A 27,508-nucleotide genomic window follows, 5' to 3' on the forward strand; every position below is an offset into this window, starting at 1 on the left:
ATTGGAAGTCAAACTTTAAAAATGACAATGTTATGTAAACACAGTCACATTTTTTTTTATTTGAAATTGCTAAAATTAGGAGAAATATTCTTTTCTTACAATACAAAATACAGTGAAATGCCTGTATAATAATACTCAAACAACTAGAGAAATGTATCATTATAAAGGAGTTACCATTGTTAGATGAAATACCATAATCTGAAGCTACTTTGCACCAATCCTGAAAAGATATTCATCGTTGCCTAGCTTCTATTTTAATGAAAATTTCCAAAGGGTTTTTGATTTTTCCCTATAGGAGACAGTATCAGTCAACTGATGTATTTGGGTTTGTAATGCATCGGCTATTTTTGGATATCATTTGCTAAACATATCTGTGCTAATTGATTTCACCTGGAATTTCTGTCAAAAAAAAACAGCATTGTTCTGCCAAAAAAAAAAGACTTAATTAGAAAATAAATGCTGTTTATTTGTATGTAGAAAGTTGTTGGCTTTTAAATCATACCTATAAAGTTGTAATTCACTGATTATTTATTACTGTATGCTTGATAGTGTTTATGGTAATGTTCTGCATAAAACTGTGGCTACTTTGCACCACCCAAAAAGTCATATAAAGAAACCCCAAAGTAGTTTTTTATTTCGTTTTGGGCTTAATTCAGTTTTATTAATTGTATTGCATTCAAAATGAATATTCCTTTCCTCTTGTTTTTTCATATTTGTTGCTTTTTTTTACGTTAAATGAGATGTGTTGCATTTTTGGGAATTTCGATCATTTTTTCCATTTAAGACAAAAAAAACCCCATTTGCTGTCAGTTTCCGATAACACAAGTTTTAAGTGGGTCTTTTGGTAATCTAAGCGGAGATATCGTTTCAAAGCAGAAATTACTCATTATTTAACAACTTAATTATTCAATGTAAAGCAGAAATTAGCATGATGTACACGTGAACACAATTCAATGACCACACTACATCAACTAATCAGCAATTTCTCTGGTGGGAAAACACACACGAGCGTGCAACCTACTTTTCTCTCACTGTACAGTGCTGCCACAACTGAGTTACAGAGGAGGAATGGGGTGAAGAAAACTTTACAATAAATATCTCAACTGTCCCCCTCTTAATGTAAAATTTTCTTTTACAAAATATGCAGAACAAATTTTATGAAATTTAAAATATATCCATGTACAAAACCCTCCTCTTAAACATGTAACAATCAATACAATAAAATTTTGTGTCGCAGTGTAATCAATATAAAAGGAAATGCAACACACAAAATTTTCAACAAATATATATAATATACATTATGCAATATACAATCTCAGCAGCTTGCAGCAATTTTAATGCTTACTCTTATCAAGTCCTTTGGTGAGCATGTCAGCCGGTATATCCAATGAAGCTAAATATTTTGTACCGATAACACCATTTTCATAAATTTTGGAAACAAAATGGTAACATACACTGAAGAGCCAAAAAAAACTGGTCCACCTGCCTAATATCGTGTAGGGCCCCCGTGGGCACGCAGAAGTGCCTCAACACGACGTGGTATGGACGCGACTAATGTCTGAAGTAGTGCTGGAGGTAATTGACACCATGAATCCTGCAGGGTTGTCCATAAATCCATAGGAGTAAGAGGGGGTGGAGATCTCTTCTGAACAGCACGTTGCAAGGCATCCCAGATATGTTCAATAATGTTCATGTCTGGGGATTTAGGTGGCCAGCGGAAGTGTCTAAAGTCAGAAGAGTGTTCCTGGAGCCACTTTGTAGCAATTCTGGATGGGTGGGGTGTCGCATTGTCCTGCTGAAATTGTTCAAGTCCGTTGGAATGCACAATGGACATGAATGGGTGCAGGTGATCAGACAGGATGCTTACGTACCTGTCAGAGTCGTATCTAGATGTATCAGAGGTCCCATATCACGCCAACTGCACACGTCCCATACCATCACAGAGCCTCCGCCAGCTTGAACAGTCCCCCGGTTGACATGTAGGGTCCATGGATTCATGAGGTTGTCTCCATACCCGTACACGTCCATCAGCTCGAAGCAATTGGAACTGAGACTCGTCAGACCAGGCAGCGTGTTTCCAGTCCTCAACAGTCCAATGTAGTGTATTTGGGCCCAGGCGAGGCGTAAAGCTTTGTGTTGTGCAGTCATCAAGGGTACACGAGTGGGCCTTCGCCTCCGAAAGCCCATATCGATGATGTTTCATTGAATGGTTCGCACGCTGACACTTGTTGATGGCCCAGCATTGAAATCTGCGGAAGGTTTGCACGTCTGTCACGTTTAATGATTCTCTTCAGTCGTCGTTGGTCCCGTTCTTGCATGATAGTTTTCCGGCCGCAGCGATGTCATAGATTTTTTACCGGATTCCCGATATTCACGGTACACTCGTGAAATGGTCGTACGTTAAAATCCAAATTTCATCGCTACTTCGGAGATGCTATGTCCCATCTCTCGTGCGCCGACTATAACAACACGTTCAAACTCACTTAAATCTCGATAACCTGCCATTGTATTGTAGCAGCAGTAACCGATCTAACAACTATGCTAGACACTTGTTGTGTTATATAGGCGTTGCCGACCGCAGCGCTGTACTCTGATTGGTTCCATATCTCTTTATTTGCATACGCATGCCTGTACCAGTTTTTTTGGCTCTTCAGTTTATGTCAATATGCTTGCTTCTAGCATTAAATATAGGATTTTGCACAAGCTTTGCTACTGATTGATTGTGACAGTACACAGTCATGGGTGTAAACACAATTAAATCATCAACATATATAATTATGATTTTTTTCTGTGGTAGACATTTTCTTGGCATACACACACTTATCAGAATTGAGAGGATGGAAATTCAGCGACTTTAATTTTTCATCAAATTTCTTGTACCACTGTCTTCCATATTGCTTCAGTCTCTACAGTGATCGCTTTAGCAGACACACTTTATCATCACTCGATTCATCCTGGGATCTATCTGAGATTTTTCCATACAAATTTCTCATTTAATTTATCACTCACATATGCCATCACAAGGTTTAGCTGATACCCATGAAAGCATTTTCAACTGCATAGGTGATTACAGTTTTAATTGAACTCAGCCTTGCCATAGAAGAATAATTTTCTACAAGGTACGCTCCAGGTATTCAAGAACAACCTTTAGCCATAAGCCTCACGTTGCATTTTTCAACATTTCTGTCAGGTTTATACTTTAACTTCAGTACCCACTTGCAGCCAATCATCCTTTTGTTTCTTGGTCCATCAATGATGTACCATGCTTTTTCTTGGGTTAGAGCATCAAATTCATCACTCATGGCTTGCTTCTATTGCACTCAATGTAGCCTCCATAAACTTCAGAAACAGTAGGATTATTCCCTGTGTCATCAACCAGCTGCACTGCATTGTCATCTCAAATGGTTTTCATTTGGTATTCTTTTCTTGGTCCACATCTTTTCCTCATTTTAACATACTTTGGCCAACCTTGTGCTTGCACTTGAACGGCAGGTAGGACGTCGGGAAATTGTCACTGTCTTTGCCCCCTGCAGAAGAAGAAACTTTGTCCTCGCTAGATGAAGAATGAGCTGATGCAGAATTACACTGTTGTTGTAGTTTGCATTTTCACGGCTGTACATGGGAATTGTAATTTCGATTCCCCATCATCACAACTTTCAGAGTTTACATTCGAACGAGTTTCGGACAGAAATACATACTCGACTTCACCAGTGGAAGGAAGATTATTTTCAAACTATACAATACAAATACAAAGCCACAACAGGCAAATTGCCCAACGAGGTGGCTGACTTAAGAACATCATGGATCCCCGAGCCATTTTTTGGAGGCCCTACCTACTACTACTACTACACCACACATGCGCCCTGCCCACAGCCCCCCCCCCCCCGCGGAACCCCCCAACGAATCGGTACATGCGGGAATGTGCGTATACGTGTAGGGAAACCTGACGTGAAGTTTTGTTGTTTCTCTGTAATGCTTGTTATGTGTAGTGCTGCCATCTGCCACCGTTTTTCTAACTATGAGTGAAGTGTTACGATTGAATGATTTATCGTTGTAGGACTGTTGCTCTCTGTGCAACAGTCCGTTGATGACTCGTCCAAACTCGTTGATGAATTTCACATCATGACTTGCAATCACTTTCCTTAATTGCTCATCCCACAGCCAATATGCTTTCTATTCAGAAGAGTATCCTATGGATATAGGCTCTTGCGATCTGGTTTCAAATTTGCCTTTCGATCACTTGTTCAACACTAACACTTTTTGTCTGAATACCTTGAGGTAGGATACACTTGGCTTGATGCCAAAAATCCTTCAAATGGAGTGGTTTTTTCACCTGACCTCGTGGGTGCTCGATTTTCTGAGGTACAAAACACAATTCACCTCTTTGGCCCAGAAGCTTGCAAATAGCTTGGATTGGATCAATAGACATCTCCACAATTGTGTGATTCGCATGCTCAGCGACACTGTTTTGTTGAGGAGTGTACATGGCTGATATATTTTTCTCTCTGAATACCTTGCTGCCATAAATAATGGGTAAATTGAGACCCATAATATTCTAGCCCATTGTCAGTGTGAAGTGTTTTTATTTTCTGCCAATTTTTCATCTCGGTTTTGAATTTCATAAATGCACTTTTCACTTTGTCATTGGTTTTTAGGACTTGAACATAGCAAGATTTATTGCCAATAAATGTCACAAAATATCTTTAACTGTTTAACGAGAGGGGATTTTATGGGACCACACACGTCACAATGGACAAGGTCTAGCAAATTTTTGTTTTGATAGTGCAACTCTTTTGGGAATGATGTAGCTGTTTGCTTACACTGGATACATATTTTACAATCCCTGAAAGAATTGGAATTTCCAAACAACATACCATGTACCATTCTGGCTTCGGCTTTCACCTGTTTGAGATCCCTCTCGTTCAGATGGCCATATCTTTTTTCCATTTCTGAAGATCTGAGACAACTGCGCATGGTTTCAATGCTTGGTTGCACGCAGTATAAATTGTCATGCCGTTGTGCTGGCAGGAGTATGGATTCATCTGGCTCGATAATTCTTGCTCAGTGAAGATGTCGAACAGTTTTTTGCAGTAGCTTTGGACATCAACAGCAGATTGCTTTTCAGCTTGGAAGCACACAAAAAATTTTCTAGATGAATTGTTTGGGTCCCCCTTTTTTTATTTTTTTTATTATTGAACACAACACATAAAACATACAATCAAACTGAGAAAAAAACAATAAAACTCCACAAAAAGTAATATTACGATGACACAGACACCCTGTGACCCCAAGGGACTGATAGTCCTTCCAGTGGGTCAATATAAGTTAAATTAAAGAGTTAATTGAATTATGTAACAGCCTTGTTACACATTATTAATTGGTTAATATTTTAGTAAAGTCATATGTACTTTTAGATATTTTTTAACTGAACAAAGAATATATATATATATATATATATATATATATATATATATATATATATATATATATGTGTGTGTGTGTGTGTATTGGCACATTGATGTGAACAGTTCCTTTTCTAGTCACTTCGGCAGATTTATTGGCAGCTCCAGTTTCACGAACAAGTTTGATTGCTTATTGATTTTGCAAAACAGTCTCTCGTCGTTGCACACATGCAACATTGCTCTACTGTCCAGGCACCATTGTGTTCGGCAAACCTTATTCAGAGTAATCTGTGGATCATCCTGTGTGGCCATCAAAGCTTCGTGTTCCAGAGATTCAGCTTGCCATCAACCCTTTTCTTCCAGCATGCTGAATGTTCATTCATGGGAATGTTCATTTCATAGAGCTTATCGATGATATCTAAAAGATAATTCAGATGATCAGACATACCTTCAGTCTTTCATCTTTCAAAACAGCAGCTATTTCAACAGAGTTGCCTTTTTCACTGGTCTTTTGGACTCGTATATTTCCTTGAGTTTCTTCCAGACTTCATGAGATGTGGCACTGTGTTTCAGGTGACATAATTTGCTCGGGCTAATGAATAAGATTATGTCCTCTCTGGCTTTCTGGTTGGCCTGGGTTCATTTCTTGAGCTTCTCCACATCAGCTTCTGTTGCACCTTCTGGAGGCTTTCTTTCCTTTCCATTTGCCAAGTCCCAATGGTCATTTTTTATGGATACCGCTTCAATTAGGTGCTTCCAAGTCTCATAATTGTCTTTATGCAGCATTTCTATGCTTGTAAGCTCTGTCATCTCGTTCAGTACTCTACTTGCAATGATACAAAGATGAAAACTAAACAGCAAACATGCGGTCCATGCAGCAGCACATTGACTGGTCCCCATAGCCAGATTGTTGGGAATCTAAGCATGGATATCATTTGAAAGTAGGAACTACTCATCATTTAACAACAACATAATTATTTAATGTAAAGTAGAAATTAACATGACATATACATGAACCCAACTCGATGACCACACTACAGCAACCACTCTGGCAGGAAAACAGACACTAGAGTGCGACCTACTTTTCTGTCACTGCCACAACTGTGCTACAGAGGAGGAATGGGGTGAAGAAAACTTTACAGTAAATATTTCAACAGGGTCAACAATACCCCAAAGCATTGTCTTTCTAAGAAATAATTAATATATAAGGTGGTGCAAGTTGACCCACTCTTATGGGTTACTTTGCACTGATTTTAAAAAATGTATAAAAATTAAAACAAAAACTTGTGACGGCTTTTTACAGCAGCAGACATGTTCTCACATAATTTTATAATATATCAACATTTTGAAAATAATTTTACATATTTGCTATTTTATCACACACCAACTCCGGTCATATATCACCATTTTACAATTTTTAACTAGTGGTGTTAGGTGGGAAATGAAGGCGCCATCTATCGGTGATCGCCCGGGCTCGGTAGGTAAAGAACTTGTTTCTAATGTTCTATGCCCGGATTTGAACCCACTGACCTTGACGGTAACCTTCACAGTGGAAGACCAGCATCTTACCACTGCGTCACTTGGACACACACATACATATTTACTATGCCTAGCAAAGTTTTTCTTAATAAACTCTCAAAAATTCTAAGAGAAGTGCATCTTGACCCAAGAATAATACAGGCTGTCCCAAACCATTTGCACAGTTGATATCTCTGGAACCGATGACTTTTCAAACATACTTTAAATTACAAAATTTTTCAAATGATGTGCAGTTACTTAAAATTGGAAAATTTATTTTAGGGGTCGTACACATAAAAAAAAGAGGTCATTAATTTTTTATATATAACCTTTATACATACTTCAGAGATGCCGCTATACTCTAATTAACCCAGGGTATTCAAAAAACTTGGGTCCCTTTTGAGTGAAAGTGGGTCTCTCTTGAAAAAAAGTATGGTTCCCCCATAATTCACTGGTATTTCTATGAATTTTTTCGAGCATGCCCCAGGTCTTTCATCACCTGCTTCTATCTCTTCATTGAGACAGAGCGACAGGCCATGTTCTGGCTAGTAGAAGGAGGTATCTTTTGTGAATCAAATAAATAATTCATTTCTAAAAAAATGTTCTATCCAAAGGCTCATTTACTTTCATTGTCTACTAGTAGGAAAAGCCTCTGAGAATTGAACAAATGGTTTATTAGCAAATGTAATAAATCTAAAACAAATATATAGTTGATCCCATTTATAACGTTCCTATTTAGAATGTTTTTCCACTTAGTAGAACTTATTTCCATCGTCCCAAATCTAAATAATTCTCATTAAGATTTCCTGTTTAAAGTGTTTTCCTGCTTACAAAGTTTTTTATGATGGTTTTTTTGAAAAACGTTATAAGCAGGATCCACTGTAATTAAAAGTTAGAGGCACACATTTATATATTTACTAATAAATCAATCTATAAATTCCCTTCTGATTGATTTTTTATTTCTTTAAAAAAATCTTGGCTCTTTCAATAATATCTTCTGATTTAAATGTGAAGCAAATGAGATTCTCTCTCTCAGGCACTTACCTTCTGATTCCCTATTCACATGAATCCTTGTGAAGCGATTTCCTGGTAGAATGATTTAATTTTTCCTCCCTGTGATCTATCGCCATATTACTGCCATATATTTTCACCCCTGAATATGGAAGCTATGTCAGATTTGTGTTCGTGAAACTTAAGTGTGTATGTGCCAGCATTTAGCGTGTTTTGTGTTCGGTAAGTGGTGCCATCTAACTAGGGCAGCAACTAAATGCTTTCTCTAATGGGACAAGCACACATTTTGGTACCCCGTTTAATGCAGATGAAGCAGTTATAAAGGGTAAATTTGGAGCCCCCTGTAGTCCAGAGCCTGGGGGGCACTAGACCTGCCTGATCCCCCCCCCCCCTTGTAGCGGCCCTTCGTCTATCCTTCAAATTGGTTATGTTTGGATTTGAAATTTAGTGTATACCTATTTGTGTTGTAGGTCTGTGTGATTTTTGTGGCAACCAGAACTTTTCTCAAAGGAATAGCCAACTCAAAATTGGAAAACCTTAAAAAATCATATTTTTGCCTGATTATCACTGTGCGATCGAGGGTTCCAAACCCGGGGGTTCCACCAAAGGCAAAATCTGAGGTATGGGGGCCTGTGCCCCCTCCCCAAGAAAATTAAAAATTAAAAATAATTTTGTAGAAAATTAGGATATTGGAGAAAATAGTCTTATACTATGTGAATTTAAAATTATTTTTGAGCGTTAGTGACCCACAATTTCTGTGGAAGAAATCCTTCTGCCCTCATAAAAGCCGATTCTGTGTACACACCAGTGATTTTTGGGATAAGATATGGTGATGACCACATAGCAGCTGGATGACAAAACTGGATATTCAAGATAGTTTTTAGATTCATTTTTTTTATCTGAACGATCTCGGAAAATTTTTTTACACTTTGAACAGGCGTTCCAAATCCTACACAATTTTTCAAAAAAATTTGTCAATTCAATCCAATCTTGTAGGAACAAGGCGAATTTACACCATATAGACGCTTTTTTCGAATGCCGGCAACCGTAATTTCTGGTATGTAACCGGAGGCCATCCACAGTCCTGTTCAGTGCACACGAGCTCTAAGGAAAAATTGAGATATTCGTTACCTCTGTAGTCTAGTGGTCTAGGGCATTCACCCGGAAAGTGAAAGGACATGGGTTCGATTCCCTGCAGAGGCAGTTGAATTTTCTCTTTCCAAAATATATCTTCGCATCAGCCAGCTGTTAAAAAAAATATATTTAATCTCTGAATGTCACCTTGCAGAGAATGTGACCAGAAGTGTTTATAGCATTTTGCCCCTTTGAGACACACTGAGAGATAAAGTGTAAATTTAATCATTAGACTTTCTCGATATTATGCAGAGATGAACTTGGGAAAAAAGTTTATTGTCTCCACCAGGAATTGAACCCGGGATTGCTTGGATACCAGGCAAATTAAAACCTTGTCCATTTTGCAAGAGTTCCTGGATTCGATTCCCAATGGAGACAACAAAGTTTTCTTCCAGTTCACCTCAGCTTAACATCCAGAAAGTCTCTTGATTTGATGTATCATGGGCTGGGAAAAAAATCATCCATCTGTGAAGTGTAAATTTGTCAAAATTTATTTTAATATATAATGTTTCTAAAAAAAAATTTCAAATGTAATATACCTTATTATAACATGTTGAACCAACAAAAAATTTTGGTCTTCATTATTTATATTTGTATAATTTTTCCATCAGGCATACGACAATTGCAATTAATATTGCTAAAGGTAGCACTTCTGTTAGGTGTTGAAGTTCATGAAAATGTCAGCTTTTCAAGATTGAAAGAACCTCCAGAAGATCAAATGCAAGAACGTGAGTACTGCATTTTCTATATAATTTGTACACAAGAATCAGTGATGTCATGATTAAATTGCCTTAGTCCCTAAACCCAGGTTGGTGGAAAACGTAGTTTCAAGTAAAAAAAAATACCACAATATAAAAAAAATGAAATTTTTATGTATCCTTTTCAAAATTACAAGTTTTCGACGCATTATATTATGTTAGTGTCCTCGATGTGGATGAAAAAATTATTAATAATTAACTTTTGCAGTGGCAATCCTGAGATATCTCAACAAACTTGATCTGCTTTATTTATGTCACCCAGAAATATCTCTAGTTCTTAACACGCTTTTTTATTTCCAATATGACAGTTGTAATGTAGATCTCAGGAAAATAAATTCTCATTCTTCACCAAAAAAATGGATCATCTCACTTGCTTAACCCTCCGTTGGGCGCAATATTTGAACCAGCAAGTTTGAGCATAATGCTCTTGACAGACGCTGGTAAAACAATCGCAAATTTATACCCATTAATTTTAATTTTGATATTCTAAAAGTAATACTGACCTCTGTGGGAATGTTTAGACATCCTGTAAAGATAGAAGACTACTAGGAGAGGCAGATTTCTACCCCTCTTCCTACGAGTGGAGGTGGGAATGAAAATGACCGAACTGTGCCTGTCAAACCAGTTGCATCCAACAGAGGATTAATTATCTCGAAACAAACTTCACAAACTTTTGAACTTAATTTGACTTATGTCAGCTGGTCCCTCACCTCTCAACATTTTCAATGAAGAAATAGCTTCTCCCTTTGATATTTCCTCCGAGTCCAGTCCTTCTTACTTTACAGTTTTTTCTTCTGATCCCACTCCCCCTCTACTCTTTCATTGATACACTACACATTCCAATCCTTTTTTTTTCACCAAACGAGATATTCTCAAACCTTTAAAAAAATTAAAACCACACTATATAAGCTTCGATAGGATCTCAAATTTTGTGCAGGTGAGATCTCAAATTGTCTATTAATTAGTTTCAATGTTTCATCAAATGCATCCAAATTGCCCACTGGCTAGAAAATTAATAAAATAATACCCATTCATAAATAAGGTTCACTATCTCACCACCTTAATTTCAGGCAAGCACAATTATCTCCCCATGACCTCCTCATCAGACCATGATTATTTGCATCCATTAATCATCTTTTTTTATGCATGACTTATTCATGAATAAGTGATGAAAACCTACAAACTGATATATTCTTAGATTTTGCTAAAGCATTTGACAGGATGTGCCATAATGAATTAATACTTGAACTCTCAAACTTAAACTCTAAAAATAGAATGGCATATCATACTCCAAATTTGAGGACATTGGAGTTGATGGTTGGTCATATAGTAGCTTTTATGAATAACTATAAAATTTCAAATTCTCTGCTTGTGCATCAGTTTATCTTTCCTTTTTTGCTTGTTTGTCAATTCAACTTTAAAACAAGAGTTCACTGGCTTATAATCTTATTGTGTCAAATGATTTAGGAATTGGATGGCATGCCTGTGTGGACCCTGCTGATCATCCAGTCTCTCAGTATGAGTTTGATGTTTTAATCGGAGCTGATGGAAAACGCAACACACTATTAGGTTAGTATATGTCTTGTGTTGGGTATATATGTATATAGTGAAACCACGCTAAAACGATACTCAATATAACAATAAATCTCTCTACAACGATATTTTTTCAAGTCTTGTTTCGAATTGGCTGAGAGTTTTGGCCAAAGTCTGATTTTCAGGAATAATTCAGGCTTTGACTGGCCGAATCGTGTGAATTGGCCAGAGATCCCTGGCTAAAGTTCGATGTGCTGGTGTAAGAAACTGCCAAGCTACAAAGTCTATAGGTGCCGAATCAATTTTTTTCATCACCAACGTGTGTGATATGTATATAATATATATAGAATAGCTGTATTGGATTAGCTCCATGTGATGAGAGAATAAAAAGAGAAATTCGAGACAAAAACTATAAAAATAATAATATACAGACATATAGTTTTTCTGTCAAATTTCAAAGGAAAAAAATGGTTACCACGTTTGGACTGTAGTTTGATGGGTTGCCATAGCTAGTGTAGGCATAAGAAAATTAGATTTTACGCGAGCTTTCACGTTGCTGTGGCGTCAATGATTACCGTGGTCATTTCCATCTAGTAGCCTTAAAAAAAGTCTCTGTGACCGCATTTAAACAACTGGCAAAGACGCGACTTTGTTTTCGTAGCGTTTATCGCCAATCATTTATCAGGGGCATGACCTTGGTTGCGCTTCGTAATTTGAGTTTTTTTTTTAATTGTTTCTTCCGATTAAACAGTGTTCAGAAAGAAAATATAAAACTTTAAGCTATAATAAAGCTAAAATATAAAGCTTTTAAGAGTTAATATACCCAAGATAGAAACACTGATAGCATTCACGAAAAAAAACACATATTTTATGAACAGTATGTAGATGTGATTTCTGTATTCTGCACGGAAAGACTGACATGGAATTATATTCTGCTCAGGGGCAAGAACCTGCCTTGGGGGGGGGTGTAACTTTTTCTTAATTGATTGAAAAAAAAAAAATTCGAAAAAAATTTTTTTTGAATTTTTTTTTTTTTTTGTTGATCGAGTCTGTGAGTGCCCCCCCCCCCCTTCGGGAGAATTTCTGGATTTCAAAAGTTATGCACATCTGTACCATACTTTTTTCACTTTTTATCAATAAACTTGATCAGGGAATCGATGGAATTGTTAGAAAATTCACAGATGATGTGAAACTAATTGGGGTGGTCAGGAATGAAAGTGATATGGAGTTACTCCAGACCAACTTGAATAGGATTGCTGCAAGGGTAAATGAATGGGGCATGACTTTTAGCATTGACAAGTGCATAATCACTGATTTTGGTTCAAACAACCCACGTTTCGATAGAGATAGACAGCTTTTTCTCAGCCCAGTGTATCAAGGAAACAGATATTTTCTGGATTTTATGCCGAGGTGAACTCTGAAAGAAAAATCATCAGGTTTCAGTGGCTCACAGAAGTTCATTTTAACTATTCATTAACACTAGAACTGCGGAGTGGGTCAATTTGACCCAAATCAAATTTTGTTTTCATTTATCTCAAAAACTTACACACAGATGTTAAACAAATTTCATGACTTTTCATGATGTCATAGAAATATTAATTCACGAAAATTTTATTATCTTCACATTTTGTGTTTCAGAGCTATAAGCACTTATACCTAGAACGCGGTTTGAGTCACGTACTATTCTATAGGGAAAAAAGGGGTGTAGAATTTTCTTGGAAGTGGTTACCCTTTCTAAAAAGTATTTGTAAATGAAGATAGTGAAGAATAAAGGTCTTTCAAGGTCAAGGCCAATTCATTGTCAGAGCAGATTATCTTTAATCAATGGAGGAATGGCAAGTAGAGCTAAATATTTTTTTCCTTTGTAAACTTGAATACCTGGAATTCTAACGAGACTCAATAAAGATTTTAGAAGAGTAAAAGTTTATCTCTAGAAAAAACATGTAGTTGAAATTTCTGTAGGCAAACGATGTCACAGAAAAAGAATAAAATTCTGCCCTGCACCAAATACGTTTTTAATGGATTTCCAAATCTTGAGAAGTATCAGAATCCAACGAATCTCTCTCTTTCAGAGCACATAGTGATGCAACTGATCAAGCCATTTGAGAACAAGGGCAGAAATGCCTCAACCGACACTTTTTTTACTACACTGAAGCTAGCTCTAATGCTAAAAGCCAAAAAATATCTGATCAATCTTATCTGATGCAATAAAGATAGTGAAACTACAGCTGTATAGAACAATGATGCCAAAATGACAATTTATCAAGGAAACAACCATATAAGGTTTTCATTCCTCAGCATGCTTCATCTGGCAGTCGATATTGGCAGTAGTAGCCCCAAAAAGCTTCCACACACACACACAGAAATTATTTCACAATGCAATTCAACTAAGTGTAACGATCGTAGTTGTAGTGATCAAATGCCCAAAAAATATTCTGTGAAGGTGACATCACAGACGTTTTCTACAACGTCCTGGATCTCACTATAAAAATATTCCTGTATTTTGCATAGAGCAGTACAGAAGGCCAGAATTAGTTTTTGGAAAGCAGTTCCTCTAAAATCTTACTGAAGAGCAGCATTCATCATACGTGTTGCCCTTGCGCAAAAGGAAACGTTTGTGCACTCTTGATCATGTAACTGTTTGTGAGCGATCAAAATAATAATAGTAATAAATAAAAATAAACGATCTGATGTCAGGTAACATAAAAATGTGGAAACCAAACTGTTCATTTTTGCATGGTATGTGCAACTTCAACGTGCGATGAATGTGCAAGAATAATGAAAAAAAACTTTGCTCAACTGCTCATCATAAATTCATAAATTCCACTTATCAGTAAGAAATCAATACTTATTTGACAGAATCATACTATAGACTTTCTCATACTTAATTTGGCGTGCTTATTTTATATCTTTGTCATATTATGGGATTACTGAAAAATGTTTTTGGACTGAATAGAATAAATAATGAATACTAAATCTTATTTTTACTGAATTACATTTCATTTTTTAGCTAATTTTGAAGCCCATTTTATATTCATAAACAAATATAATTTTCCATTATGATTACTCAATTAAACAACATTGAATAAGAGTAGGGGAAAAACCCAGGAACCAAAAATAAATTCCTGTTTTCGCTATGAAATACTGTTTTTTCACAGTTTGGGTCAATTTGACCCAGTCCACGTCTCTAGGTATACCGAAAGTGCTTCGGTTCTAATGTTAATAACCATCAAGATATGTTATCATATTTAGATGATACACTCAATGCTCTTTATAATGATTCCTGTTATAGCAACCATTCCATTACAATGACCAGTAGGACAAGTCCCAAATGTTTCCATATACCATCTATCCTACATGTTTTCTTTTCGATATAACAACCTCCCAGTATTACGCCCATTGTCTGTGGAAGGATGAAGGTCATTATAATGAGTGTCAGCTGTGTAATCAATTTCTCTGGCAACATCATATTTTTCCCCTCTTCTCATATTTATCTGCAGGACATAGAAATAACAGTGCAAAGAAAGTCTAAAAAAAAACATCTATTGTATCATATCTTCAGGTGTTGATAGCATTAAGAAAACTGGTTTTGGAGAAAATATAAAGAATTAACGCTTATCTGAACTTCACTCTCATTTCTTTCATCCTCTTCCCCCCCCCCCCCAAACTGGCATCCAAATTTTGGTGAATTTATGCAGGGCCAAAGCTGAAATGCATTTCATTCAATGAGAGATAGAGAGAGAATAAAACATTTATGAGGTTAAGCTTCATTATGTATTTTGATCACATATAGCATATGGAACTAATATTTTTCACACTCTCAGGTTTCAATAGAAAAGAATTTCGAGGAAAACTAGCAATTGCAGTAACAGCCAATTTCATTAATCGGCATACAATTCAAGAAGCTCAGGTAGCAGAAATAAGTGGAGTTGCATTTATATTCAACCAGAAGTTTTTCCAGGTAATATATTTTTAATATATAACCTCCCTTTTTCCATGTATTCAAAAAGGACACGGATGAGTTATCACATAATGACCAGACTCTTAAAATCATTTAGCCCACAAAACAGCAGCCATATAGTTCAGCATGTATTTAATAGCCTGTTGAATTTTCCAAACTTCACATTTAGTTTTTCGTCTTATATATTAGGCCGGGATTACACTGTAAAGTTCCTTTATCGAACTTGAAAAATGCAACCGATAAGCATATCTGTTACACGTGAGCAAATGTAACCAATAGACTTATTGGTTTATTTTCAAGTTTTGTAAAAGATATTTTATCAAACTTTTGTAGTGCAATCTTTACCTCATAGTAAATGTGATAAATTTATAGTATATATTATATAGGATGCATAGCTATTACCAGCCATTGCTGTTTTTGATTGTACGAAATGTCTGCTTCATTTATGCTACCACCAACGCGAAGCAATCCTTTCTGATCGATGAAGGGATTAAGATTTTTCAATTTGCTTTTAGTGGAGACTTGAGCCCCTTGCTTCAAGTTCCTCAATTCCTCACCGAGTTCTCTTTGAACTATCTGAATTATTTTTATTCTTGCTACGCCAAGTTCTTAGGCAGTGGGTGGACCTGATTTTTTTGTCTGTCTTAGATCTCACATTAGAATAAAATCTAAGCACGTAAGCAACTATTTTAATGGTAGTTGTGTATCTGCTGGCCCTTGTTATTATAGGTGTTATAACATCATCAACACTTGCTACCAATGAATGTTCAACGGATTTCTTGAATTCACTAGCAAGTGTCTCATCCTCGGCTGTGAACGTAGGTAGATCAAAATCAAAACTAAGTTCTGATCTCAAATAATCAGGACCGCTCCACCACAATTCATTGTGAATTAATTTGTCAGGAGACAAGCCACGTGACACCAGATCTGCTGGATTGTCTTCAGATCTAACGATTCACCACTTATACCCACTAGTTATTTCCTGAGTAACTGCCACTCTATTAGCTACAAAAGTTTTCAACAAATGAGGTGAGGTGTTGATCCATGCCAGAACAATTTTTGAATCTCACCACAAAATAATTTTCTTAAGGTCTAATCTTAGAGATTCTACAACTTTACTGATCAACTTGGACAGCAACACTGCTGCACACAATTCTAAACGAGGTATAGTAGTCACCTTGAGTGGAGCCACTCTTGACTTACTACACAACAGCTTAACATTGTACACATTTTCAGAAAGACACTGCACGTAAACTGCTGCCAATTACATTGGCATCAGAAGAAGCATCGGCAAATCCATGTATTTCAATTGATCTGCCTTCACCAGATAAGCAATAACATTCAATGCATACATCATTAACAACATGCAGGGAAGTAATAAACTTGCACCATTCGGTTGCTTCCTTTTTTGAAAGCGTATTATTCCAGTCCAATTTCAACAGCCACAAATGCTGCATGAATATTTTGGCCTTGACTGTGATAGGCCCTAGCAAACCCAAAGGGTCAAACAGTCTTGTTATAGCCGAGAGAACGGTGCGCTTGTTGTAATCGGAAGATAGGTTTAGCTTACCTTGAACGTGAAATAGTTCTTTTGGGGATTCCAAGCCAAGCCCAACGTTTTCACGGTGACATTGTCCTTGTCATCAAAACTGTATTCAATCTCGCCATGGTTGACTGCATTTAGCAGTGTCGAATTGGAACACCACTTGTGAAGTGTCATTCCACAAGTTTGGAGCATCTGTATCAATTGAAGCTGAATCTCTAGAGCATCATGTAGACCAGACAAGTGCACCAGACAAGATTTCATCCACATAAAAGTCTGAGAGTGCAATCTTGGACGCATAAGGAAACCGAGATTGTTCATTTAGTGCAAGCTGTTTCAGCACACGTGTAGCTAAATACGGAGCACAAGCTGTAATGTAGGTGACAGTCAATAATCTAAACACCTTAACAGGATCGTTCCGATTTTCTTTCCGCGTGATTCTCTGCAAATCACAATGGTTGGATTCAACCAGAATCTGCCGATACATTTTTACAATGTCTGCGGTGGAAGCATATCTATGTTGACGAAATCTCATCATAATTGAGAATAAATGCTGTTGAATAGTTCCACCATTCATGAGCAAATGATTAAGAGACACCCCTGAAGAAGAGACGGCGGATGCATCAAAGACAACGCAAAGTTTTGTTTATTTAGAAGACACCAACGAATAAGGCAAATACATTTGTGTATTTGCCTTATTCGTTGGTGTCTTCTAAATATTCTTGGGCAAAGTGGATCAACTCTTCTATGCAAAGTTTTGTACTTGCACTATCAGGCCGGTGAACGCCATGATGTGGCATATAGTAGGTGTTGTGATCAACTGCAACAGAGGTGAGTTCTTCCATGTGTCCCAAATCCTCATACTCCTTCATGAAGGACACGTAAAGCTTTTTCATATCTCCATCCTTGTCTAGTCGTTTGCACGTTGTGTTCAATCTTCTACTAGCCATGGCCAAAGAATCTCCCAATTGTGTTTGATCTGATTTAAGAGGTATTTGCACTACAGATCTACCTGCCTTATTTCTGGAATGAGTCTCAAAAATGCTTTTCACAAAGAAATGCCTCAATACTTTCAATAAGCTTGTTTTCGTTTACGGATTCCAAGTCCCAGAATCTTTTCAAGGTGTTATCTAAATGTTCTAATAAGGGACAATATCGCACATTGCTTTTGCACAGCACCGCAAACTATCCAACCAAAACAGTTTCTTGCAACGATATTTTAGATTTGGTAATCCGATGTTCGCGTAAAATCTCAAAAATATTTCGACACCCAATAAAATGTTGATTCTATTCGGAACGTTAAAGTCAGGATCTGCTAGCCGTATATTCTCTGGAGGGGAAACTTCAGATTTGTTGATGTATCTGGAAGGACTGAAACCTATTACTTTCGGAACTATTAGCAACTCCAGTGAGCGCCTAAACTTGCTGTCTGAAGATGAAATTACCACATGCAGTTTCTTGTTTATGTTTACTGGTGAGCCGCTCAACCCAAGAGTCTTTGTGCATTCAGTAGTGACAAACTTTGACTGCGATGCGCTATCCAACAGCGCTCTACATGGTTGTAAACAACCTTGTGAATCCCTCGCGTATACCACTGTGCGACAATCCAGCATAACTACCCAGGATTCTGGTCTGGCGAAATCAGTACAATCGATACACAAAGGAGAGAGACAAATGATTTCAAATAAATTTCTAGTTTTTAACAAAAGTAAATTTATTAATTCTTTAACAATTAAATAGGTTACGAATAACAGAATTATTTCTCAATTTTCATACCGTACACCAATGCAAGTCCGTTGTCTCATCAATTTAGTCCGACTGCAGGAGTTAGGCGATCTTTATCGGATCACACGGGCCGTGACATCATCGACCTTGGAGAAGGTCACGATCTGAAGCGAAGACTCACGTGGCGGGAAGAGCTGCAAACACAACAGCCGAGATGACGATCGGAAGCAATGATCGAAGGTCACGACCCGAGGCCAAGGCTCACGTGGCGGTAAGAGCTGCAAACTGAATGGCCGAAATGACGATCGGAAGCAATGCGGAACCATACGACGGACGGATGAACGATGACAGAAACCGGGACGACAACAAATGACTAGAGATGTGGCATGATGGGTCCGGAACCAGCCGGCGATGTATAAGCACCAGTGAGATGAACTATTTCATACTTCAGATGACTCACCCAAAGGCGACCACCTTCACCTAAAGTGATGTATCTCGAGTTGAAAGGCGAGAACGAATGCGAGATAATGCGAAGTGGCAGCGGGAATTTATACCTATAAAATTAAATGCGGAACGATCCAACTCCTGGGACCGACCATCTCAGAAAAATACACAACAGAGCACAGCCAATAGGAAAATACAACATATAATTTACATAAATAAATGACAATAGATTTTTTATAGGAACTTTTACAAAAATAAGAATGGCAACAACAATAAATTAAAATGGCGATGTGATCAAGATCACACATTTTACCGGACTATGAGCAATGAAAATATCACAGACTAATTGAATCAACCGTGCACGGTTATAAAAGGTAAGATAACATAACAAATTCTATTAAAAATAATACAATTACAACTATATAAACATGTTTCGAAAATAAGAGATAGAGGCAGGTTTGGCAAATTCCCCAAAGGTTCCCAACTATTGTTACAACTGCAGTAGCCAGAAGAACGTAGTTATTTGTCACTTGTCGAGGAGTGCTGTTTATGAGAGTCGATGTGTGACTGACTTCCCCCATCTCAATGGATTGTTTATCAGCAAGTGGGAGTACGTTTGATGCTTGCAGGGACAACTTTCCTTCTTTTTTTGTTTTGTCTTCTAACAAGTCATTTCTTTTAATTCTGTGAAGGAGGGTGTGATGTTTGTAACCACAGATGTTGCAGCCCTTGGACATGCATTCAGTTACTGTATGGGAGTTGTTGAGGTAATTGAAACAAAGGTGTTTCCTTTTCACTATATTTTGCCTCTCATTAATGCTTAGCCTATGAAACTCAGAACAGATGGAGTGTTCTATTTTGCATACAGGACATCATTTCTCGTAGTTAGAGGATTTTACAGCAAATATCTTTGATTTATTTATAGGTGAATTGTGGCGCTCACAGACGGGAATGGTTCGTGTGATGCCTTCCAAAAATTGACACACATCTGCTTTCCAAAAACGAAATCAAACTGTCCCAACTAGGAATTTCTGTAGATTCTAGGGTCATTTGAAATTGTTTTCTTGTTTCTCTGTTCAATTTTCTAAGAATTAAATTGGATAATATTACTTTACTCAGAGCATCTGTTTTAAGATTTGCAATATTTAAATCTCTCAGGTGCTTTAGAACGTTGTCTAGCAAGGCTCTCAAATCTTTAGCCGACTCTTGGGTGATTTTAGGGATTGAAATTAATGCATTGATATGCGTATCAACAATTAAATGTTTGTTTTTGAATCGTTTCTCTAGTTCCGGGAATAACGCAGCTTGTAAATAATGCCGTTTTTGTACATCGGAAAGGTTATTATTTTCGGTGATCAAAGAATTGAACTTATTTTTGAACAAGGTCCACTCTTCATATTTACCACTAAATTGTGGCAGGGGAATTTCTGGCAGTTTTACGTTTTGCTTAGAAGTATTAGTTTCGATTTTACTGGGAACGAAGCTCAACAAATTCAAATGGATTTCAGTGTCCTCCAATTTTTCTTCAATTTCACAGAGCTCTACATTTAGAACTTCAAATTCATCATCTTTAAAAACTTCATAATATTTCAATTTCAAATCTTCAAAATTATTTTTTGTCGAGTTTAATGTTTCCTTTCTGCGTTTAATTACTGCCTCACTAGCACTTTCATTATCTGGCAAGAATTTATCAAGTCTGGTGATTTGGGCCTTGAAGCTGCCCTTACATCGACTCAACACAGTTAAATTTGCCATCGTGCTAACCGAAATATTAAATTGCTGAAATTCTACTAACAGTTTCTTGTAATGTCTTGTAGAAAAGTTGAGTATCTGAAGTATCCAAATTGACACTGAGCTACTAAAATTTGCACAATCCATAGAAACTGCTGGGGTTCCGACAACAACGGACCACAACCCATGGTCAATACCATGTATTCAAACACACACCTGTGTTTTTAAACTCAACAATATTTAATTCTATAAAAAGGGTGATTCAGTAATGAGTGACTGAAACACATGGGAATTACATACAGCCTCCCACTGGAGCGTTGTGACATACACTTACAGATTTTTCTCCCCAGAGAGAGGGAGAGAGACATAATAATAATAAGAAATACACAAAAAAAGAAAAGCGAAAGTTGAGATCAACTCCATCTTGTGTTGGGAGCAAGAGATAAAAAGTTAGGCGTTTCCAGTAGTTATGAAAAACATGAAAGCATCAAATTATTAGTCTTGTGATGTTGACTTTCTCTACATGTGCAGCAAATAAAACCAGCATTTCTGATCAGTCATCATCCTAGACTGAAGTATATGCACAATTCCGGTGAATTTAAATAATTTTATTGACTGTGTAACAACTTTATAGGACCTGGGTATTACATATGATCACCAGTAAGTGTTCAGTTTTTATTTAAATTTTTACTAAAAAACGGTTGTTTTTCTCAAATGTTGTATCTCGGTCTACAAGTATTTGCATGCGAAATTGCACCCTGACTTACTGGAATTTGTTTTATGTGGTTAATCTTGTCTCACTTATCACATATGTTTGAAGTATTGCTGTATTTGCTTCATGTATATACAAGTTGACCATAATTAAACTGACTTTACCCAAAGCCATCTGTAAAAACTCAATCTAAAGAGCAGAAAGGTGGAAAATTTTATGAAAAGGATTCTGTGAAAGAAAAATAATGCAGTAGACTCTCAATAATTTGGCCATGTGCTAGTCCAGTCCGTCTAGTAATCCGGTGTTTTTATTGAGGGAAACATGTCACTGCATGTCTGTGTGTAAAACGTTTATATTATTTAAATGGGCTTTTTCAATTAGCTTCCACTAATTCTGCAATTTTGGTAATCCGGCACACCCTGGTCAGATATGTGCTGGATTAGCGAGAGTCTACTGTAGTTCAGAAATTGGCTGATAGGGAGAACTATGGTGCTTTACAATGCATAAAAGAATTGTAATTGACAGAAAAATAAATTACCTTTTATTTAGAGGTCATTCTTGATGTTCAATGTACCCATTGTTCTTGTGGACCAAAAATTACATCCTGTGTGAATTTTATACAGTGGAATGTGACATCTCTTGAGGGATGTTTATCACAGTCTATTTTAAACTATCTTTTAAGATTTTCAAGTTTGGAACACCACCAAGATAAACCTCGGCCTTCAGATATCCTATGCCAAAAGTCACATGGGTGAGATTCAGGGAACAAGGTTGCCATCCAATGGGAAAGAAATAGTTTATGACGCTTTCAATTATGAATTCTTGCTTTAAAAACTGCCATACCAGTATTGCTGTGTGTGTGAAGGTGCTTCATCTTGCATGAATGTCCAGACTGTCTTTGCTGAAGTTGTAGAATGTGACTAAACTTTCAGCATGTCAAAATACTTCTGCGTACTAATGGAACAGGTGACTGGTGTTCTATTATAGTAACATTGTAAAGAGAATAATCTGATGCTGTATAGTCTTACCAAACTGTGAGTGCCTGTAATGCAGAGGTCATTCTGATGCCTGAATTCAAAAATTTTGGATGATTACAGTCCCAGCCAGATTGAAATGCATCTCATCTGCTCAATGAAATTTCCAATGCCAAGGCCACCATCAACTTGCACTCTCGCTAGATATGTGAAAAAATATCAATTGTGTGTTACAGTCATTGTGTTGGAGAGTTTCAGCACACAACTGTGTGTGTGTGATCTTGTACAGATAGAAGTAGATAACTTTCTGCTAAACTTTTGATATTATGTAATAACTTGTGTTCAACTGCCATGCAACTCCCATGAACACTTTAACCTGCAATGCTGTGTAATCAAATATCCCAATTAAAGTTTCTGTAATTGTCTCCTATGGTTTATTTTCCTTTTACACAGACCTCTTACTGGGCCAAACTGATAGTAATACTGTTTTTTCAAACCATTGATTTCAATGAGTTAGCTAAAAGTGAATGCTTGCATAAGTGGTTTTGGCAAAGTGATTTTCTGAAAATTCTTGAAGAGCAGCTGCTACATTAGGCTGGTGAATGTAAAATGATTTTGTTAGTAAAGTCTGCTGAGATAATTTGTAATGCAGTTCAGTAATTTAAATGTTTTTGTTATATATTTTCAGGATATGAGAGAGCAGACAGGAATAGATCTTGAAAATATTGTGTATTATAAAGATGACACCCATTATTTTGTTATGACTGCAAAGAAACAGAGCTTATTAGACCGAGGAGTTATTATGAATGTAAGTTAATGTAATGATATTCTGAAGGGGGGAAATGAAGTTTTCACTAATTAAAAAAAAGTGACAAAAATACGTACTTGGCAGAGATGAATAAAGAAATTACTCATAGAAATATCTCAAGCTTGTGCCACCATCATTAACATCATGGTTAAAGGATTTTTGGGGTTACCAAACTGCTATCCTTCCATTACATTACAGTGCATGCTGCTTACCAAGTTAATTTCTTATGTGTGCTAACTAATTGTTTGAAAAAAAAAATTTTAATAATTTTTTTTAATAACTCAAATTTTCTGAAACTTTAAGCATTGTGGCTGATTTACTGTGTTCAAACTTATTAATTGAAAGTAAAGATATACCATATTGAATCAGAACCACTTTTTTTCTAACACTGCGTGCAACTTCTCTATTTCTGGTATATTTCCCATTTCGTAAATTTCTGGCAAACTTTTGCATGCCACTCTGAGACTACTGTGTGCCACAAGTTGGTTTGACTTGATAAGTTATATAATTAAATGATACAATGTTTTTATATATTTATTTATTTCACAGTAAACAGAACTGTTTGTAAAAAAACATTCCCTCTAATATTTTTTTTGCCTCCATGGACCTGTGTTTTTTAGGTACAGAAACCTCTTTCCCCCCCCCCCCCTCCTCATATGTGACCTAGAGCACAATCCCAGCTTAGAGGTATTTTGTTGCTTTATAACTAGGGCTCAGATTTTTATAACCTGAAGATGAAACGACGTTGCTGATCAGCACCCTTTCATTGAATTTGCTGTGAATCATTATGGTCAGGCTGATGTAGCTATGTTTGATTTTAACCTATCGGGAATGACGTTTCATCTTTAGGTCATAAAAAATCTCAATCCTATTTATAACAAAGGTGACTGAATGAAAATATTTTTTCAAGGTTAAGTTTTTGTAGGTTTTTTCTTATTGTCGTTTTCATGTTGCTCACCGAATAAGGTGCTAAGCGAGATTGCATGGGTGATCCCTAATTGTATATATTTCCCCCACACAATACTTCTATTTTGTATATTTTCATTAAAACCACCGAAGCGAGTGAACTCAACCCAATAAAACTGATGCTGGCTTCTAGTCCACAAGTTATCAAACCCATTTGCTCACCAATAAGGTGTGATGACTCGCTCCGATGGATATATATATATATATATATATATTCTTATTTCACAATAAGATTCTCATTTCTTTTTCTTTTTGTATCCTGTGTATATAATATGGCAAGTGTAAGATAACAGATGAGATGGCATGGGGGAGGCCTCAATTGCTTTTAAAACATACCTCCATCCTAATATGTGTACATTCATCGTAACTAAACCCCGAAACTTCTCCAACTCCTAATCCCATCTCGTCTGTAATCACCACAAAATTTGTTAATCGCGACAGTACCCAATTGTCCGGGGATAATATGTTGTAAAAGTTTGTATGTTTTTGTTTTTTTTTTCTTTCTTTTTTTTTTTTTTTTGACGCAAAATAAAGCGTTCTAGACTCTGCCACGAAGCTGGGCTGGAAGAGATCTCGGCAACGGGATAAGTCCAGTGGCAAAGTTCTGGTGTTCATTCATTCATGTAGGTTTTTTCTGTTATATTTAATTTATTTAATACTTTTCTATCTTCATATACAGGATTATAATGATACTGCTCGATTATTGTCTGCTGAAAATGTTAACAGAGAATCCTTGCTAGAATATGCAAGAGATGCTGCAAATTTTGCTACAAATTTCCAGCACCCTTTCATTGAATTTGCTGTGAATCATTATGGTCAGGCTGATGTAGCTATGTTTGATTTTACATCAATGTATGCCGCTGAAAATGCTTGTAGAATTACAGAACGGCGAGGATATAAGCTCTTGCAAGGTCTTGTAGGCGATAGTTTGTTAGAGGTCTGTTTTTTTATCTGCAATTTTGACATAACACTTTATATTACTCAGTATCTTTTAAAGTAGAACTTTTTTAATATTTTGTCAGTTGTGTATAAGCACTTCCTGACAAATAATTGTCTCTAGAATACTAGAAAACAATAATTACATGGAAGTTCAATTTTCTTTTCCTGGACAGATACAGTGCTAACATGCTTACACACACACAGTAAGCCCACAAATAATTTTACTACTTTGTGAGACTTTTATTCTTGTAGTACTAGTTCCAAAAAATATTGTATCCAATATTATTTTTTATTCTTTTAGGGAAATAAATGGTGATTATATGGGTTCCATCCTTTAAAATCACAGCAGCTGCACAATGTTACTGTTTTCTTTTTTCATAACAGCAAAGAAAATTGTATGTTTATCATATCAAATATTATTATAAAGATATTAATTTGTTTTATTATTCATATGAAAAAAAATCAAAACTACCATAGCCATTCATATTTAGTAACTCAAAAAACATTATAAAAGCTGAATCAATCTTAACTTTTTGCAAATAGGTGTGTTTAGTCCTGAAATATAAGTAAATTATGTTGTATATATTCAGGCTTTTGCTATTAAACATTTTCTTTGTTTTTTTCTTCAAATAAACTTTTTTTTTGTCTTACCTGTAAGAAATGTATTATGACTAGGTGAACTAAATTAATGCTTTTTGCCAATTGTGTAGCCTTTTTGGCCTACTGGTTCTGGCTGTGCAAGAGGATTCTTGAGCTCATTTGATGCTGCATGGATGATACGAAGTTGGGCTTCTGGAAAACTAACACCTCTGCAAGTTCTTGCAGAAAGGGAAGCTATTTATAGACTTTTGGCTCAAACGACTCCAGAGAACCTCAGCAAAGATTTCAACCAATACACCCTGAATCCTGCTTCCAGGTATCCTAATCTGAATCTCCATTCTGTTTTACCATCTCAAGTGCGATCATTGTACAACACCGATGGTAAAATAGATGAACAAATCCTGGATGCTCCAGTAGAAGTTCCAAAGAAGAAAAAAAGGCGAGGTATGATTTTTAGAAATTTGAATTTCTTGTTTTGCTTTTGTTTCCCCATAAAATAATAGAGCCCTCCTTGTCTCAAATATCCTCCTTGTTTTGATTTTACACAGTGCAAATTGTAGTTGACTTATGCAAAGTTTAGTCATCTTGTGTCAAGTTATAGAAGTTTCCACCCATTAAATTTAGAATTGTGCCTAGTCAAGTTACTTGTGTGTAGAATTATCAAGGTTCTGCTGTATATGTACATTAGGGTGAAGGGAAAGAGGCCAAAGTTATTATTTATTTTTTTAATTTTGCTGTTTCTGGACCCACCAAATGGTTTTGTTTGGGGAAAAAAACAGTATAAGAAAATTTCAGTGCAATCGCTCATCAAGTTAATCAAACAAAAGTTAATCAAGTTAATCATCAAAGCAAAAGTCTGTGTATGTTCATATATCATGTATTCTAATAAATTTCCAAAATTCTTCAGAATATTTTCCAAAAACTATTTTCATGTAATATTAGGTAATTTAATCATGTAATTTAATTACATACTTCATTAGCTTATTTTGTTCACGGCAATCTCAATAATGCACTTTATGCATGTATATAACTGCTGTATAAGCCGATTTCAAAACATTGCATATAACATCACATCAATTATAACACATACACGTCTCCAATCATCAAGGGTGGGTATGTTATAAGCAAACTTGACTGTATTTTTTATTGGTGATTGTGCTTAATACCCAAGCTTTGTTGAAAAATTTCATAAATGCTAAAAAAAAATCACTTTTTCCAGTAATTACACACAATTCCAAGGCGTAGCTGGAAAATTTGATAAATAATTTAAATTTATCTCTTTACTGGTGATTATGCACATTAGCCTAACGTATATCTGTATGCACAAAACCCTGTATCAGGGTATGATGGTAAAGTTCTTTAAAACTCTCTAAGTCCGATCATAGAACTTGTCAAATAAGTTATTTCTGGGATATTCAAAAAAATTCTTTAAATCAGAGTTCATTATATCTGATTCAGATTCAGGCTCACAAGTACAGTTATTTAAATAAGAAAACTTATTATAGCAACAGGACCTATTTACCATATTTATCAATACAAAATGGCAATTATGTATAATTGTAAAAGTCATAAATGTTTTTAGTATTCATCAAATTTACCTACCACGCTTCATGCTACAAATTTTGAGAATTATTTGCTCTGATTGGAGTGAAGTACTTTGAAAAGGCTACAATATCACAACTGCAGTATTCGACATTGTCTTGCAAATGATATTGTATAGTGTTAGATTTTGCTTCTCAAAAAGAAAAC

General features: G+C 36.2%; 1 protein-coding gene across 5 annotated transcripts in view; it reads left to right on the forward strand.

Annotated features, from left to right (window-relative positions):
* Mical (Molecule interacting with CasL) overlaps positions 1 to 27,508 on the forward strand; it is a 153,443-nt gene that overhangs the window by 55,487 nt on the left and 70,448 nt on the right. For all 5 annotated transcript variants that reach the window (XM_089246324.1, XM_089246329.1, XM_089246327.1 and 2 more), the window contains 6 exons: positions 9,677 to 9,793; positions 11,291 to 11,392; positions 15,181 to 15,317; positions 23,135 to 23,254; positions 24,900 to 25,157; positions 25,870 to 26,203. In XM_089246324.1, the coding sequence (XP_089102450.1) occupies positions 9,677 to 9,793; positions 11,291 to 11,392; positions 15,181 to 15,317; positions 23,135 to 23,254; positions 24,900 to 25,157; positions 25,870 to 26,203 (1,068 nt within the window). The remainder of the gene's footprint in view (positions 1 to 9,676; positions 9,794 to 11,290; positions 11,393 to 15,180; positions 15,318 to 23,134; positions 23,255 to 24,899; positions 25,158 to 25,869; positions 26,204 to 27,508) is intronic.

This window comes from Pholcus phalangioides, unplaced genomic scaffold (assembly GCF_987345545.1).
Source record: "Pholcus phalangioides strain wild (caught in Gottingen) unplaced genomic scaffold, Ppha-v1.0 ptg000017l_1, whole genome shotgun sequence".
Classification (NCBI taxonomy): Eukaryota; Metazoa; Arthropoda; class Arachnida; order Araneae; family Pholcidae; genus Pholcus; species Pholcus phalangioides.